At 42.7% G+C, this 15428-nt stretch overlaps 1 protein-coding gene across 2 annotated transcripts in view; it reads left to right on the top strand.

Annotated features, from left to right (window-relative positions):
- Nucleotides 1-40: 40 nt before the first annotated feature.
- LOC126408470 (chromatin remodeling regulator CECR2) overlaps nt 41-15428 on the top strand; it is a 46883-nt gene continuing 31495 nt past the window's right edge. For both annotated transcript variants that reach the window (XM_050074028.1, XM_050074027.1), the window contains exon 1: nt 41-317. In XM_050074028.1, the coding sequence (XP_049929985.1) occupies nt 198-317 (120 nt within the window). In that variant the 5' untranslated portion in view covers nt 41-197. The remainder of the gene's footprint in view (nt 318-15428) is intronic.

The raw sequence follows: 15428 nt of genomic DNA, 5'->3' as shown, positions 1-15428 counted from the left end.
TTCCCATCTGTTCAGCTCCGGTGAGACTCTGATTGAAACAGATTGTAGCGCTCCCCGGGTCGCAATGGCAACTACACGAACGGGACGACACCAGCAACTTTTGTCGTATTTGTAATGTTACAGAGATATCATAAGTCACTGAGGAAACTACTTTCTAATGTGAGAAACAAGCGTTACACAATTTATCTAGTCCGAAAATGTCCCAGGGATGTACCGTTTCTGTGGAAGAGATCCAGTCTTGGTGGGAAGTCCCCGCCATAGCCCACTTCTGCTCGCTGTTCAGGACAGCATTCAACCTTCCCGACTTTGAAATAGAGGTAAATTAAAATTGTTGTTGCTTGCAGTTACGCGAATGTCTTAAGTTGCGGAAAAGAAAAGTTGTTTGTGTCAGCTTTTTTGTCTAAGTGGTGTGTGGAGCGCATTTTGTGTGACTAGCTCTCTGGTTCACCAGCTTAGCACTGTCCTCGGAACTTCTCGTTCGTTAACGTTACTAAGGCAATCCTGTTAGGTAACGAGCCAGCCAGCTCGTTAGCACAGCTACGAGTTAGCTTTAACTGCTAATTGCTGGTCCTCAAAGTTGAAAATACCATAAGAGACTTAAGCTGGATACAGCAGCCATAATACAGTTTTATGGTCCGATAGTCATAGTAACGTTACGTGTTACTTAGACGTTTAATGTACGGATGCTGTGATGTTTCAGAGTAACTTTAGATAAAGAAGCTCATGAAACAACCATGTGCCACTCGTTTGTTTTCATTCAGCCAGAGCCTCGTGTTTATAAAGAATATAAACCATAGTTCAATTCATCTAAACAACAAGCAAATGACAGACGATGATGAAACATGCTTGGGGGAAAAGTGGCAAAATGATGCGAAACTTGTGAACATTTGGGTGGCAACCTTTCAATGTTAAGAGATGTGATTATAGAGCTAAAAGTCGTACAGTAACTGAATTTGTTGTCCTGTTTACTGATTGCACTATACTGCTGTGTTTTGTTGTCTTTTATGTCATGTAAAGTTAAGTTCATGGCGTGAGGTTCGAGTTTATTGTCTTGCAGTTGCAAGCCATCTGGCTTGGGTAGCCATAGGGACGCAGATGCTGTTCAGGCATTGTTTGCTCGCCCAAGTCCTGTTTTGTTGCAAGAAGCGATGGTTTAAACGTTTGTTTCCGACATCAGCTGAGTACAATAAGTTACAGAGGTACGATTGTCCGCCCACTCTCTATACTGTGACAGAATAAACTAAATTCATCACACCACGATTACATAATTTAACTTTATCACTCGACCCGACCCCCCTCGTCCCTTGAGATATGTTTAGAGTTCACAGAATAGCAAATCCCAACACATACCTATTCAAATATTACATCAGAGTTCATGTAAATTGTTAAATTCATCGAGTATTGAATGCACTTTATAGAAATTGGTAAGGTCAACATCACGCATCAACAGTCTCCATCACTCATTCATCCCCACCCCCTTCGGCAGAGAAACACACGTAGGCATCGCTTTGTTATTAAACGAGGTGCAAGCCAGATGGGGGATCGCATTGCGCCTAGTTTACATGGAAGTTAAGGGTCTTGTGCTGTTGCGTTTCTCAGTAGGATAAGGCTGGATTAACGCGGAAAACGCGTTATTGTTTAAGTAAACAATGCCTTATGTAGTTGCAACAAACGGGACGGTTTATCTCCCCGATTTTAACTTTACTGATGCTTCTGTTGATCAAACATGGTGTGAGCCGTTCAGTTTCACACGAGGGTCGCACTGCTGCTACTGCAAATGATGTATTCGTCTTTAAACGCATCACTAAACAGATCTCGTGTGCAGATACACCCCCTCAGCTGGATTTCGAGGAAATATTGAGATTGATGTAGTAGTCTTATACTGTGACATCTCAATCAGACACACGAGTGTTCAAGGTCATAACTCCTCTGGTCCTCGGTATAATGATCTGCAGTTATGATAATAGCTAGATAATAAATGGTAATAGAAGATTACTGCTTTAGGACTTTGATTGAAAGTCAGTGGAAATACGTGTCTCCTAAGGAAGACTGAGCAATATTGTGTCAGTGGGATGTGTGTGAGTGCTGAAATCTCCACTTTGAACTGTTTTGGGTGGAAAAACTAGAGGTGGAGCGCATTTTACTGAGTTTATCTCATCTTGTTGCATATTTGTGGTATCTAAAGTCAGTTTAAATTACTGAGTGAATTTTGGCAATGGTCTAAGTGAGACATTGGGTGATTGTGAATGATATTAAAATGGATATGACGTTCTTGGATCCTATGTTGTCATATGCCATCCAAAGCCTATTATTTGAGTGTAATATTCTCACTTCTGGGCTTCAAAAGTGACTGCATTTTTGCAAACGTGTGTGTGTGTGTGTGTGTGTGTGTGTGTGTGTGTGTGTGTGTGTGTGTGTGTGTGAGAAACCTACTAAGCATTTGGATGAAATACTTCTTTTGAGTAATCAAAACGCCATTATTACTGTTGTCAATCTGGATAGACCTCTACAGTTCTGTGTGAAAGAGCAAATTTAAGACAAAACAGAACTGTGTTTGAGCCTACACATGGTGAATATTCACTTAAGCTATTCATTTGAAGCACTTGGCAAAGTTATTGATATTTGATGACTAAAGTGTGCATTGTAGTGTCTGTAACAAATTGTCTCAAGCTAAAGCATGTTGTCAGCTTTAACAAACTGTTTCTCTCTCTTACTCTCCAGTGTGTAAGACAAGAAATTGTGTTTTTCTTGATCTGTTTTCTCTGATGTTTTTTAGTGGAGTATTTGTGTTGAGTAAAGCAGGTGGCTTTCTTAGTTTGTAGTGTACAAATCCAATGCCTTTAATGCTGTTATGCTTTGTGTTCTGGGCGCGTGGAAGACCAAATCTGCTTAAGTAGCTATGTTTATATAGAGACTTTTATTCCGCTAATAGTTTCACCAAGAGTGCAATCAGATTTTAAGTGCCTTGTGGAGCCACTTTGACCAGAATAAACTGGCCCATTCTGAAATTTGTCTCACCATTTTTATTTCTTGCTTTGATTTTTTGAAATATATATACACCTGAGCATGTTCGTCAACTTGAGTTAAGTGATGTAAAATAGTTTCAGGTATTACTGCCAAAGGGCTGTTACGTGTCTGAATGTGGTCTTAAGACAGCTTTATGGTCTTCCAGGCAAGATTGTGCTTGGAGCTCTGCTTTCACGCCTGTGTGCACTCTGCCATTTGGTGCATAGGGTGGACGTTTGGACATGTGTTGAATCAGAAAACTATAATGTGTTGTTAATTTGTTTAAAAAAAAAAAAAAAAAAAAAGATGGAGTAAAAATGTATTTTCCTCTGGGATCAATAATGTATGTCTTCTTCTATTAAAATGAGGTCATGCAGACCACCTTAGTTTGACCGTCTGTCCTCTACACCTCAGATACCAGGAAGACTCAGCTCACATCACCGTACTTTTAAGTATGACAATATTACGATAGCAGCTCACATAATCCTGTCCTAGTCCAGTTGGTGCTGCTCTGTGGCTTTGCAAACTTGAATATTTACACTAACTTCTGGCATTCGGGTAAAGTGTAACAGTAGCCAGCAGTGACTTGCTACAGAGGGAGGATATTTGGATTCACTTTCTGAGGACTTTGTGTTTGTAGAAATAAGAGGAAACTGTCTGGCAGACCTGTTTGTTTTGCTTAATGCCACATACCAGCAACACGACAAGCTGGCCGGGGCACTGTCGCGAGTGTAGCACTTCGGGCTGTCTCTCTCTCTCTCTCTCTCTCTCTCTCTCTCTCTCTCTCTCTCTCCCCCAGTTAGCTTTGCCTTTGTTTTGACCTGTATAGCTGAAGTTGGTGAAAATTTACGCCAGTAGTATGTAATAGTCAATCAATATAAATTTGACACCTGACAAAGTCTTTCAACCTGATGTTTATTTTTTTATTTTTTGTCTTTGTTTTAAGGTGATTTTGGCTGTGCTTGCTTGAAAGTGGTTGGGTAATGTCTGTCAGCTTCAGTTGCAACCCTATCTCTGAATGTGTAGGGTGAACTACCCAAGACTCAGGGGTGGAAAAGGGGGCAGGGAAGGGGCAGGAAGTGGCTGTCATTGGTCATGACAGAGTGGGGGCCGTCGAGTGATTTCACCCTGTCCTGGGCTTTGGTGTCAACATGCTCTGACATACCATACCATCAGTCTTTCCTTGTGGCCATAGCGTCTTATACTGGCCTTTGTTGTCCTGTTTCAGTCTTTGCCACCCTATCCCTATATTGTAGACAGCAGGTGTTGTGGCTGCTGAGGGCTTCACCCAACACTGCATGTCACAGTATTCTCTTGTTAGACATAAAGTAAGATGACCAAGTAGAGTAACAAGAGTGTTGGGATGCATAATTTCACAGTTCTAGTTTGTTTTGGAGCTCAGTTGTTAAGAGTGACTACTCAGAGGTTCTGATGCCTATTTCATCACAATAGCCCCTTTTCCACCAACATTAATAGGAACTCTTATTACCAGGAATTTGTTTACCTGGGTAAAAGAATTCCTGGGAATCTGTGTGGTTTGCGTTTCCACCACACCTCAAAGTTCCGGAAAATTTATTCAAATTAGTGTGATGACGTAGATGATTCGCCATGTGCCCTGTATTTGGCTCCGCCAGCTTGGCTGGTCACATGCCGGCGTAGAGTTGGGGCTGTTTGTCTCAGCCAGCAGCTAAGTTTAAAGTATTTTAAGATAAGTGTCAAACGAAGTTAGTCTACATACAGACAGCTGTCATTTGAGCTTATTAGTAACAATTTGCTATTAGCTGAACTAGCATGCTATCCTTGTGTGAGACATAACATTAGTGTGGGTGGATGTGAGACTGCGGACGGAGCATATTGAATATCGCTGTCTACATGTTTACATGTTCATGGTTGCTGAACACATGTATGGATAAAGTATTGGCTTCTTACTCTCTAAGAGTTAATGTCACTTATAGTAACGAGTATAGCTGCGGTCAGCGAGTCATTTTCAAGTTATCTTCACTTTGTTTCCACCAGGGCTGACACAAAAGAACCGATACCGTTAGTGCTTATCAATACTACAGTCTTTAACAATTTAGCTCCGGTGCTAATTCAGTACTGGGTTTCGCTACCCATCCTTAATCAAAACAGACGAACAGCCCTGTGCCTCAACAATTCTGGGTAATCTGAAAAGTCCTACCCCCTTACTAGGTACTTTTTCCAGGGTAAATTTGGGGTTGAGGGAAAGTTTTTTTACCCAGGTAATTTCAGTGGAAAAGCGCAGAGGTTTTTCAAAATTCCGGGTAATTGATAAAAGTTCCTGCGGTGGAAAAGGGGCTATTAAAAACATTAAGGAGCTAGACTATATGGGACACTCTGAGCATATCTATGATTCAGAGTCTGGAGTAGGATTGCCTGCACAAGGTTCTCAACATGGAGGTGGCTGAGCTGGCGGCTAGCAGCTAACAGTGCAAAACAGGGTTGTAAATCGCAATCTTTATCACCATATGATATTATATAGATTCAGAAGACGATAATAAGATATTTGCTGACACAAAACCTGCCACGGTATGATTTTGATTTTCGATTCAGCTCATGGGCCTGTGATAGATGTGAGACAATATCAGTAAATATTGTCGTGGCTTTTTCATGGCTGCTTACCATTATCTGGCTGCTAGCACTGTTAGAATGTTAAGGAGGTGTTCTTGGATGGAAATGGTGACATGGATGTGCCATCGGAACATAGACTGTATAAAATTGTGGATGTAGTCACCGTGATGTCACCTATTGGTTCGGCATTTTGGCCATTGCCCTCTTGGCTTTTTGGAGCCAGAAGTGACCATATTTGGGCGACATGCCAGAGCTGAGGACACTATCGGTAGACAGGCTGTCACTCAAAGTAACTCCCCCTTAGTTATGCATTACTTTAAGGTTTAATAACATTTAAGCAGTTGAGTTGTAAAAAAGAAATGGACCCCTGTACAGTTGTCATGAAGGGGGAGATTCCTTATAGAGACCAAAACCATTTTTTGCACCAGGCTATAAACATGTTTATTTCTGCTGTAAAGTTGGACATTTTAACATGGGGGTCTATGGGGACTGGCTCCTGGAGTCAGCCTCAAGTGGAAATCAAAGGAACTGCAGTTTTGGCACTTCCATATTGGCTTCATTTTTCAACCATGGAGGTTGCTGCATGCATGAGAATTTCATTATAAAGGCGTATCATAAAGATGACAATATGTATCGATGTTTTTGCTTTGCATCGATGATATTGGATCGTTTATCACTAAAATGGTTTATTGATCCAGATCGATGTACTGTTCCAGCCCTAGTGCTAACTCCAGAAACGGTGCTAATGACAACAACAACGGTGTCAAAGCTAACATTGTATGCTTCTGCAACAACGGCGTCCTGATATCAGCACTAACTGCCATATGAGTGCAGAGCAGAGCATCAGCGATTGGCTGGCCAGTGTGACACACAGAGACTCACATGTACTAACATGCATGTGCTGCTGGACCGGCTTACCATGACAAACACAGAGACATTTGGATTACGACACACAGAGAGGTTGCATGACGTCAGTCTCGGCTCGGGATGCCCTTACTCTTCGAAATCTTTACATGGCAAATAGCAGTAAGCTGCAGTATTAATGATCTGAATGTCACATGCAGCTTCTTTAACGACTAGTTAGTGAGAGTATGTTTTTGATCTTTGGGGATTTTTTTGTTTTGTGCAAGTTACAGTGTTGTAAGTTTGGAAAACTCATGATGGCAAAGGAAACTGACTAAATGTCTACTGTAATAGTGATGTTGAAACACCTGTTTCTGTTTCTCATAGTGGAGGCTTTTGTAATGAATGGCACATTCACACAGACCGCAATGTTTTGTACCCTGTGAAACTGCTACAAGGGTAGATATCGACAAACTCAGCGAGTGAGTCTGACAGTATGGCTGTGGTGCTGTTGGGGCAGCTCTTTTCTTTCTACGGTGCTGGTCAGTGATAATGGAGTCTCCCCCAATCTCCTTGGCTAGTCTTACAAAACAGCCCCTTGCACATTGTTCCTTGGCTGATACACTTCACTGTCGCTGGTTTCCACTTTCCTCAGGCTGCAGGCAGTGAGCTGGGAAAGCAGTGTGTGTATGTGTGTATGTATGTGTGTGGATGAGAGAGTTGAGTGGGTGAGATGGAGAGGAAAGAAAGAATGAGTGGGAGGTAAGGGGAAAGAGGGGAAGTGGAGAAGAGTGTCCTAGAGATGGAGAGCGGGTGAATGAGGAAGAGAAAGCACATTAGTACGAAAGAGTGAGAGTACGATCTGGAGGAAGGAGGCCTAGGGTCAACATGCCTGTCCCCTTTGCCTGGCTTTTTGTCTCTGTGGCGTACGCTTAATTTCTTGGCTATGTGTCTGTGAAATGATGCTTAAAATCCCACAGCCAACAGACGCTGCAGGCCCCTGTTGCTGGATCCTCTGTGATGTGCCCTTCATTGCCAGACGTAGTCCTTCATGCCAAGGACCTCTGTCCCTGTCATCTTCCCACTCCGTGCTCTGCTGGCAGCCTGGTTGGCACATCGTTGTGCATTTATTCCATACATCTTCATCAGCTGCCTGTCATATGATGTGAACCCTGACTTAAATTGGCCTCCTCTCAATGTCCATTGTTGGACTAATGATGAGCTAAGCAACATGGGAATTTCATAAGCCTTCAGTTGGACTTGTGGTTTCTATTTCCTTTATTTTTTTTCTCTGTACAAATCACGTCTTTGCAATTTGTCATAGTGTGCAGTTGTTGGTGTGAAGGTCCCCTTAATACAGACTTCTGACAGTGGCAATTAACAAGAATGATAATAGGAAGAATAAAGGTTACACAGTAGTGGGCGGACAAAGCCAGTCAGCAGTCTTGAGATCTTTTAGATAGATTATTCCTTGTCCCATAACATGATGCTGTTTACCAATGAGCGCCATTACCATTCTTGTTTGTGTCAGGAAAAGGAGGAGACACCTAGTGAAACAAGGTAAATTTCTACTCTACACTGAAGTGTCTCTTTTTGTTCTGGGTGGGGAAGAGTCTCCAATGTGCACGGGCATAAAAGAGGGTACAGGTTTTAAGACATGCCAGCAGAGTGCCTATATGGATGGTGATGTTGGTTTAATTGTCTGTCACTTTGTCCACCACTCAGATCCAGTCTGAAATATCAAGCAACTACTAAATAGCATTGGAGAAACACTAATGTCTAATGCAAAACTACTTTATTCAGTGTTTTTAACTGGTTTAATTATTGGGCCTGTTTGGAGAGGAGGAGATGTCTGGATAATTTGACTCCTGAGGCCTGTACTACAAAGCAGGATCAGAGGTTAGCGAGGTAACAGGAAAAATCACTGTGGCAATTTATGCTGAACAGCATTACAGTATCATCATTATTATTAAATATCACAAGGATGATCAATAATTAATTCACAGCGCTTATATGGAAACCGACTTTATGAAGTGCTCCACAGGTTAAGATAAATTATCATTTACAGGGAGGTGAATAAAAATGAAGGTGAAATCTATCACTCAAAAATAACTCAAGATCGACTTTATAAATGCGCCTTTGATTGACATTTTACAGAAAGCTGTGTAAGCTGCAAAAATAACAACAAACACTGAAGTTGGCAAACCATCTAAAAACAATGCTTTCTGGCTCTCAGCTAATATGTAATCTCCTCCTCATTGTAACAGCTACAGCTGTCTCAGGTAAAACGTTGTGCACGCCTTGTCTAAAGAACGTATGAGGTGTGCACATCCTCACCGCACATTCTTCCTTTATAAGTTCATAAGTCCAGTTTATGTGTGGAAAAAGGTGTACGCATTTTGTGCGTACGCATCAGTTATACATATGGCCCCTGGCTGATCTGTAAGAAAAAGTATATCTTTTTATAGGTCAGCACAAACCTTATATTGTTCCAGGCTTTCTGTTTCCACTCTGGTTTTCTAAACAGAGCTTCTAACAAATGGAAAGGTTGTTTACAACGCTAAACGCTAAACACACGATGATAATTTTAGCTGCATTTTAATTGTGAACAGTTCATTATATCCTCTGAGTGATAGCTGACGACGTGGCTGATTTGACACTCTATCACTGCAGCTCAGAAAAACAGGAAACACCTGTCTGATGAGAATTGAAAATAAAAACCAAAGAAAAATAATCCACACACTGTTAATTGGCTCCTGTGAATAAATTTGACATTTTGGTCAGATGGACCTTGTAAGTCGTTAACTACTTTTCCACTCTTTACATCGGTAGCGGAAACAGTTGGGTATTACTTTTAAATGTTTTTCATGTGACGTATAGAGTAGTTTTTTCATCATCCAATTAGATAGCAAAAAAACCTCACTCTATAATGCACGGCAATTGTTGGCAAAGAGCTTAGCTATTAAAGAGCATTGTGCTGCTTTAGTGTGTTTAACCCCATTGTCATTCTCCTTTTTTACAACTGCTCCAAAGTATGAACAAGCAGATACTAGCCCCCTTTTACACTGCCTGTTCAAGGCAGAAATGTCACGCCGTTATTCCGCCTCAACTTCCATTATAAAAGGACGTTCGTGGAATTGGGGTGGCAGGTGTGTCTCGCTTATAAGCCAGCAGCAGAGGTAGTAACAGTGTGGAATCAACGTCTGTGTTAAGGGGAAAGCCAGCAGGTCAGGACCATGGATAGGACAAGTGTGAGTTTTTGACAATGTTTTATGTGTGCAACTGACCCCCAGGAGATTTAAAAAGCAGCGAGCAGCAGTTAGCAGCTAACTCAAAAGCCCCATTTACACTGCCAAATTTTTGGCGAATGTTGGGCCGTTTTGCCGGCAAGCTGCGAGCGTTTAGACACACAGAGCCGGATTGGCGAATTGATCCGAGGTGCCCAATTTTCCGCCTTGTAGGGTAGTCATATCAGCGGAAACTTTTTGGTTTAAAAAGAAAGATGGGCCCTTCCGCCACGAGAGGGGCTGTTGATGACTTGTGGGAGGAGCTGTTGATGACACTGCACGTGAGACCCACTGGCGGTGGATAAACAGGAAACAGCTGATAGCAGGAATGAGCAGCTAGTACTAGTAGCAAGAGGGAAACGCAAACCTGACAGACACTACTGTGAAGATGAGCAACTGGGGAGACAAAGAATTGCGCACCCTCCTTGCCCTTGCAAACGAAGAGGCCATTGACCGTCAAATGACGGGGACGGTGAAGGATGGGCCGACTTATGAGAGAATTGCCGAAGGACTGACCAGCCGCAGCTTCCCTCAGAGCAAGGCTGTTTACGTCACACGCTGAGCTACACGTTTTGTTACTTGCTCATGCCCCCCATTGCCCCAAAAAAGGCACATTCTGTATGAACAAAAGTAGGCAGGCGGCATTTTGCTGCACTCCCCGATTTTGTTTTTATACTGCCAATGCTGAAAGAAGACTGATTGGTTTTTCCTGCAAATTTGCACAACTCCTATCTAAAAAGGGCTAAAGAATAAAAACAGCAGCCAGAAATGACTGCAAATTGGGGTGACAATGAGATCTGGAAGCTCCTTACCTTCGAATCAGAGAACGAGATCAGCTGCCATATAATAGGGATGGTTGTGACTGTTATTCCCATGTTATGCCATTGTTATTGTTTACAACGCGCTACGGACACATATGTCATATGTCACACTAGAGGCTGACATTGTTGTTATATGTCATGCTGTCACACCTCTTTTGCTTCCCAGATGCTGGCATACTATCTAAAATCACTCACAGGTGTTGGATAATGCTGCTGTTGTTTGGTTCTGTGTAAAAATGTAGGGGTGGGGTAAAGATGGGATTTCGTAGCGGCTCTACAGTGCGACATGTGTAAAAAGGATTGCTATCTCTTCTTACGAAATCTAGCTTCTTTGCTTCTGCTGTTTCACACTCGTTTTGATAGCCAGTTTTAATTTTTACATATCCCTTTATTCTCATTACTTTTTCTTAGTTTTAATCACAACTATACTGTTCAACCTGTCAGTTCAGGAGATACTGAAGAACGTAGTTGAACATTGCGGATAGACCCAGTGTCTCCTGAACTGAAAGTCCTCACACACCCTCTCATCTCACGAGGTGTTTTCATTTATGTTGCCTGACTGGACCTCTTTTCAAGACTGTTTTTGTGTGAAGATTGTCCTTGATTGACAGCTACCTCACTCCTAGTTTTGTTGCACCCGTTGGGGAGGGACACTTAACACTGTTATCAATAAAGTTAGTTAATAGAGATGGTGACATCACAAAGCTGCAGCCTGATTAGATGTCTAATCAGCCAGAGTAATTGAAAACACCTGTTTGGGTGTGCGGAGCTGTGAAGATCACAGTAAGCTTTTATTCTTGTCACTGCTTCTGTTGACGGATTATGAAATATCTTCTCACTCATCATTAGCTGCCAAACTCCTGTCACCCAGTCTCATCTACATCAACCCCTCTCCCCTCCAGTCTTGTGTTTGGCATGTTCAAGGACTAACCTCTCTGTCTACCTCTCCCCAAGCACCATCCTCATTGCCATCACTTGTCCCACTGCCGCCTACCCATTAGCAGTCCCTCTACCCCATCCCCTTCCCAAGCCCCAGCAGCCTCCCTGTCTCTGAGCCCCAACCCCTGGCATCACCATGACTAAACCCCAGATGGTGGTTCTTTCTTTCTCTTCCCCCTGGAGGATGGAGGCTCTCCACTCTGACTGGGTGCTAGCTGCTGCGGCTGCAGCCCTTATAAGGTGGGGGCTCCTATTTTCGCAGAGCCCGCAGTCTGATTGTAAAAGAAGATTTAGTCCTATTAGATCTGGTAAATAAGCAAGAGCAGGCAGCCTGTAAGCACGTTCTTGTTTCTGTTGTCTAGAAAGCACATGGATTAACAGGGGGAATAGGATCAAGGCTTAAGTGTTGCTCCATCATGGCCCAACTTCAGACACACTCACACTCTCTTGCTGATTCCCAGTTTTTGTGGATTAATACTGCAGATAGCAGACATTTAATATGTGTTGCCAGTCTGGCCTCAATTAGGGGGCTTGAAGTGAGGGCCAAGGATGGTTGTGGTGATGATGTGTGGCAGGATATTACTAGCAGAAGCAAGCAGAGGTTGGAATTGGTGATTTTTTTTCCTATTATTTGCTGTGATATTTGCACTATTATCATAAATGGTCAGTGGTTGGTGACTTAAATCACCGATAATGTGTTTATCTTCAACCTTGGGCTGCTTTACCTCCTTTCTCAGTTCCAGGGAGGAGATTAGAGCCCCCCACACAACAACAATGATCCATTCTCATCCCTGATCTGCACTGTTCACTCATTGCTCATCCCTTTCCCTTTCTTTCCTTCTGTCCCACCCACTGACACATCCCCAGATCAACCCTTCTTACGGCCTCACAGACACCAACCTCTGACACTTTCCTTTCCAGATCAGGCTACACATAAAGCCTTCAAAACTTTTTCCTCGCTCTATGAGTACCCCTCGAAGATGAACCTTTTTGCATGTCTTTCTTAATACCCTCCCTTGCATGGACTGTTTGGAGGGGGTGTGCTTTGCAAGAGGCTGCTGCCCCTCCCCCAGTTGTGATTGACAAGTGAGAGCAGCAGTACATGCATCAGATGGTTTCACATGGGGAGTGTGTGCACAGAGGGGGAGGTAGAGGGGCACATACACCGGGGTTTGTTTCAGCCAGCTCCATTGTTGCAGCTCCCCATGGTTCCCTCTCTCTGTCTCCAGTCTGGGGCGGCATCCCTCCAGTGTTGCTTTTTCACTCTGTGCCTTTGCGTCTGGTCGTGAAGCAAAGATGAGAAGGCTGAGAGAAAGTAAGTGATGAGAACTTCACGAAATCAGGTCTCATCCAGTGGGAGTCCTGGAAAACTTACTGGAGTCACTGGTTAATATATGTTTTTTTTTTTACAGCCCAGTAACAGTGTTTTGTTTTATGTTGGTGTGTGTTTGTGTCTGTTTGTGTGTGTGATGCAACACCACAATGAGAGGTGGTAATAAAGAGAGAGATTTATTCTGGAACATGTTCTTAGAGAAAACAGAGTAGGCAAAAAAAGTGGAAATTTTTATAGCAATGCTGACTGGAGATTTGTCTGAGAGCTGGCATAAGGGGACGCACAGGAGGGGTGTGGATCTGTGAGGCTTTAGTGGGGTGCAGACTGGCACGCACTTGGCTGACTACATAGATTGCAGGAGGCCACAGGCTAAAATAAAGAGTTCTGGTTGGCACACTTTGAGTGTTTACAACCCCAGTGTATCTGCACAGTTTGTTTTCAAAATATTAACTAGTGCTAAAAAATGTAGGCTATTCCCCATCTGTCGCTGTCGGACCAAATAGCACTGTAGTTTGGAAGTATTAGATCTGAGTGGGCGTTCAGACCATCTACAGCCCTGCATTGTTTCATTTACTGGTGACACAATGAAATACAATCCAGAAACGTAGCGCCATACTGGATGATGTTGCATAGCATTCCAACAAAAGTTGAGCCAGGTTCAACTTTTCTGATGGAGCATTTGCTTCAATGGAGGGGTGTCATTCAAATGAATAAGTAAGATTCAGACTGAAAATAGCCCTGTTTTGCACGGAGCACGTAGGTGAGACAATGATGTACTACCTGGTAGTAGAAGTACAATTTTTCAAAGGCTTATCAGACACCAACACATGGGTTAATGGTTTGTAAAACTCACACACAGGATTTTACAGGTCTGGGAAGTTATGATGGCGGCGGCTGTTATATCTTTGGTCACAACGATCACAAGGTAAACAGTAGAAATACGGAGTTAATGTTACAAAGCAGTCTACTAGGGTGTGTGCCTAAACATACTTCATTAACCTAATCAGATAATGTTGCAGTGCATCGCTGCAAAAGTGAGCGTGATTCAACTTTTTTGCCTTTTTGCAGTCAATCTTGGGGACTTATTTAAATGAATTAGAGCACTGGGTTTTTTCACACAGGGTTCATGTTGGACTGAATCTGGCCTAAGTGTATTTGGAGCTATTGCATCATTGTTTGGGGATATCAGGACCTTAATATGCCAGGCTGAATTCAAAGAACTAGAGCCACGAAGACCCAACACTGTGTCATTTTTTGCCTTTTGTTATGTGTTGCACTTTAATTACAGTGCAAAGACTACAAACAATTCTCAGAGTACAATACCTACTGATTCTTTAGGCTGAACAGCTATTCAAACAGCTTACACTCTGCAACTTCTTCTGATGTATGAATTCTGCATACTGAAAAGAAACGTATGTATTAGTCACTGGTGCAGGTTTCTGCAAGTTACATAGCCAGTTGTGTTTGCTGGAATACATGACTAAGGGCCCTGACGCACCATGGTCGGCCGTTGGTCAATGTCAGGCTGTTGGTGAGTGTCTGTTGCGCTCGTTTTGGCGGTGTGCCCTGCAGTTTTGGCACTAGTTGGCCCTCGTCGGCTTTTTGTCGGTGAATAAAATCAATCTGATTGGCAGTTCAGCTCGGAGCATGAAGAGAGAAACCAAAGTGAGGAAAGCAAACAAATGACTTAAGACAAGAGGGCGCTAGATTGAAACAAATTTGTTATATTAGGTAAAATTATGTTTTAAGCTACTGAGTTCTTCATCAGAAACAGTTCATAATTGTTTGTGTTACTGTTCAGTAGTCCACAGTAAATACCCTCTGTTCTATTAACATTTGGTTGTGTTGTTAATGTGCGTAGTGGTGTCTTGAATCTGTCTTGTCAGTCTTCCGGGTTCCTTTTTAAGTAACTAATACAGACTACCCCCGCCTGCTGGTATGGAGCATTAAGTCCTCCTTATGCGGCGCAGAGCGTACAAGCTAGTTGGTCATTGGCTGTGGTCTCTGCAGTGTGTTTAGGTACAATTTTTTGGCAACGTGAGGGTAAGCAACAGTTGGTCTTTGTTTCTACTGTTCTGTCATGTCAGTTTGGTGTGTCTTGGCCTTAAGGCTACACTAATATGCTATTGTTTTCAAACACTCTGGCATTTTCAAACTCATGAAATGAAGACTTTTAAAGATGCTGCTAACCCTGTTATAGTTTGAAAACTCCGGGACTGGGTTTTAGTCCAGATGGGTGAAAATGGAGACTTTTGAAAATGATGAGGCAAACACTTACGTAAGTGGTGTTACTTTCAGTAACCGTTCCACCTTGTTGACCAAGCAAAGAAATCTTTATTCTTACTTTTCACCATTACTGTTCTTCTTCTTCAGCATTTCCTGCAACCAAGCAACCAACTGCAGAGTAGACAATCTGCTTCCTGTTTACGCTGGCACGCACCTGCCCGGTGCACTGGTTCATCATTTGATATGTTTTTTAGGTGTGTTAGTATGAATGGGGATTATTGCTGAAACAGTGCTTAAGGGCTTTTAAAACGCTGTTTTGAAATGTAAACATAATAGTGTGGATGTAGCCAAAGACAGAGGTGTTGCTGCCCCTGCACCACCTGT

This window comes from Epinephelus moara, chromosome 20 (genome assembly GCF_006386435.1).
Source record: "Epinephelus moara isolate mb chromosome 20, YSFRI_EMoa_1.0, whole genome shotgun sequence".
NCBI lineage: Eukaryota > Metazoa > Chordata > Actinopteri > Perciformes > Serranidae > Epinephelus > Epinephelus moara.
This window is presented reverse-complemented; position numbering and strand designations above follow the sequence as displayed.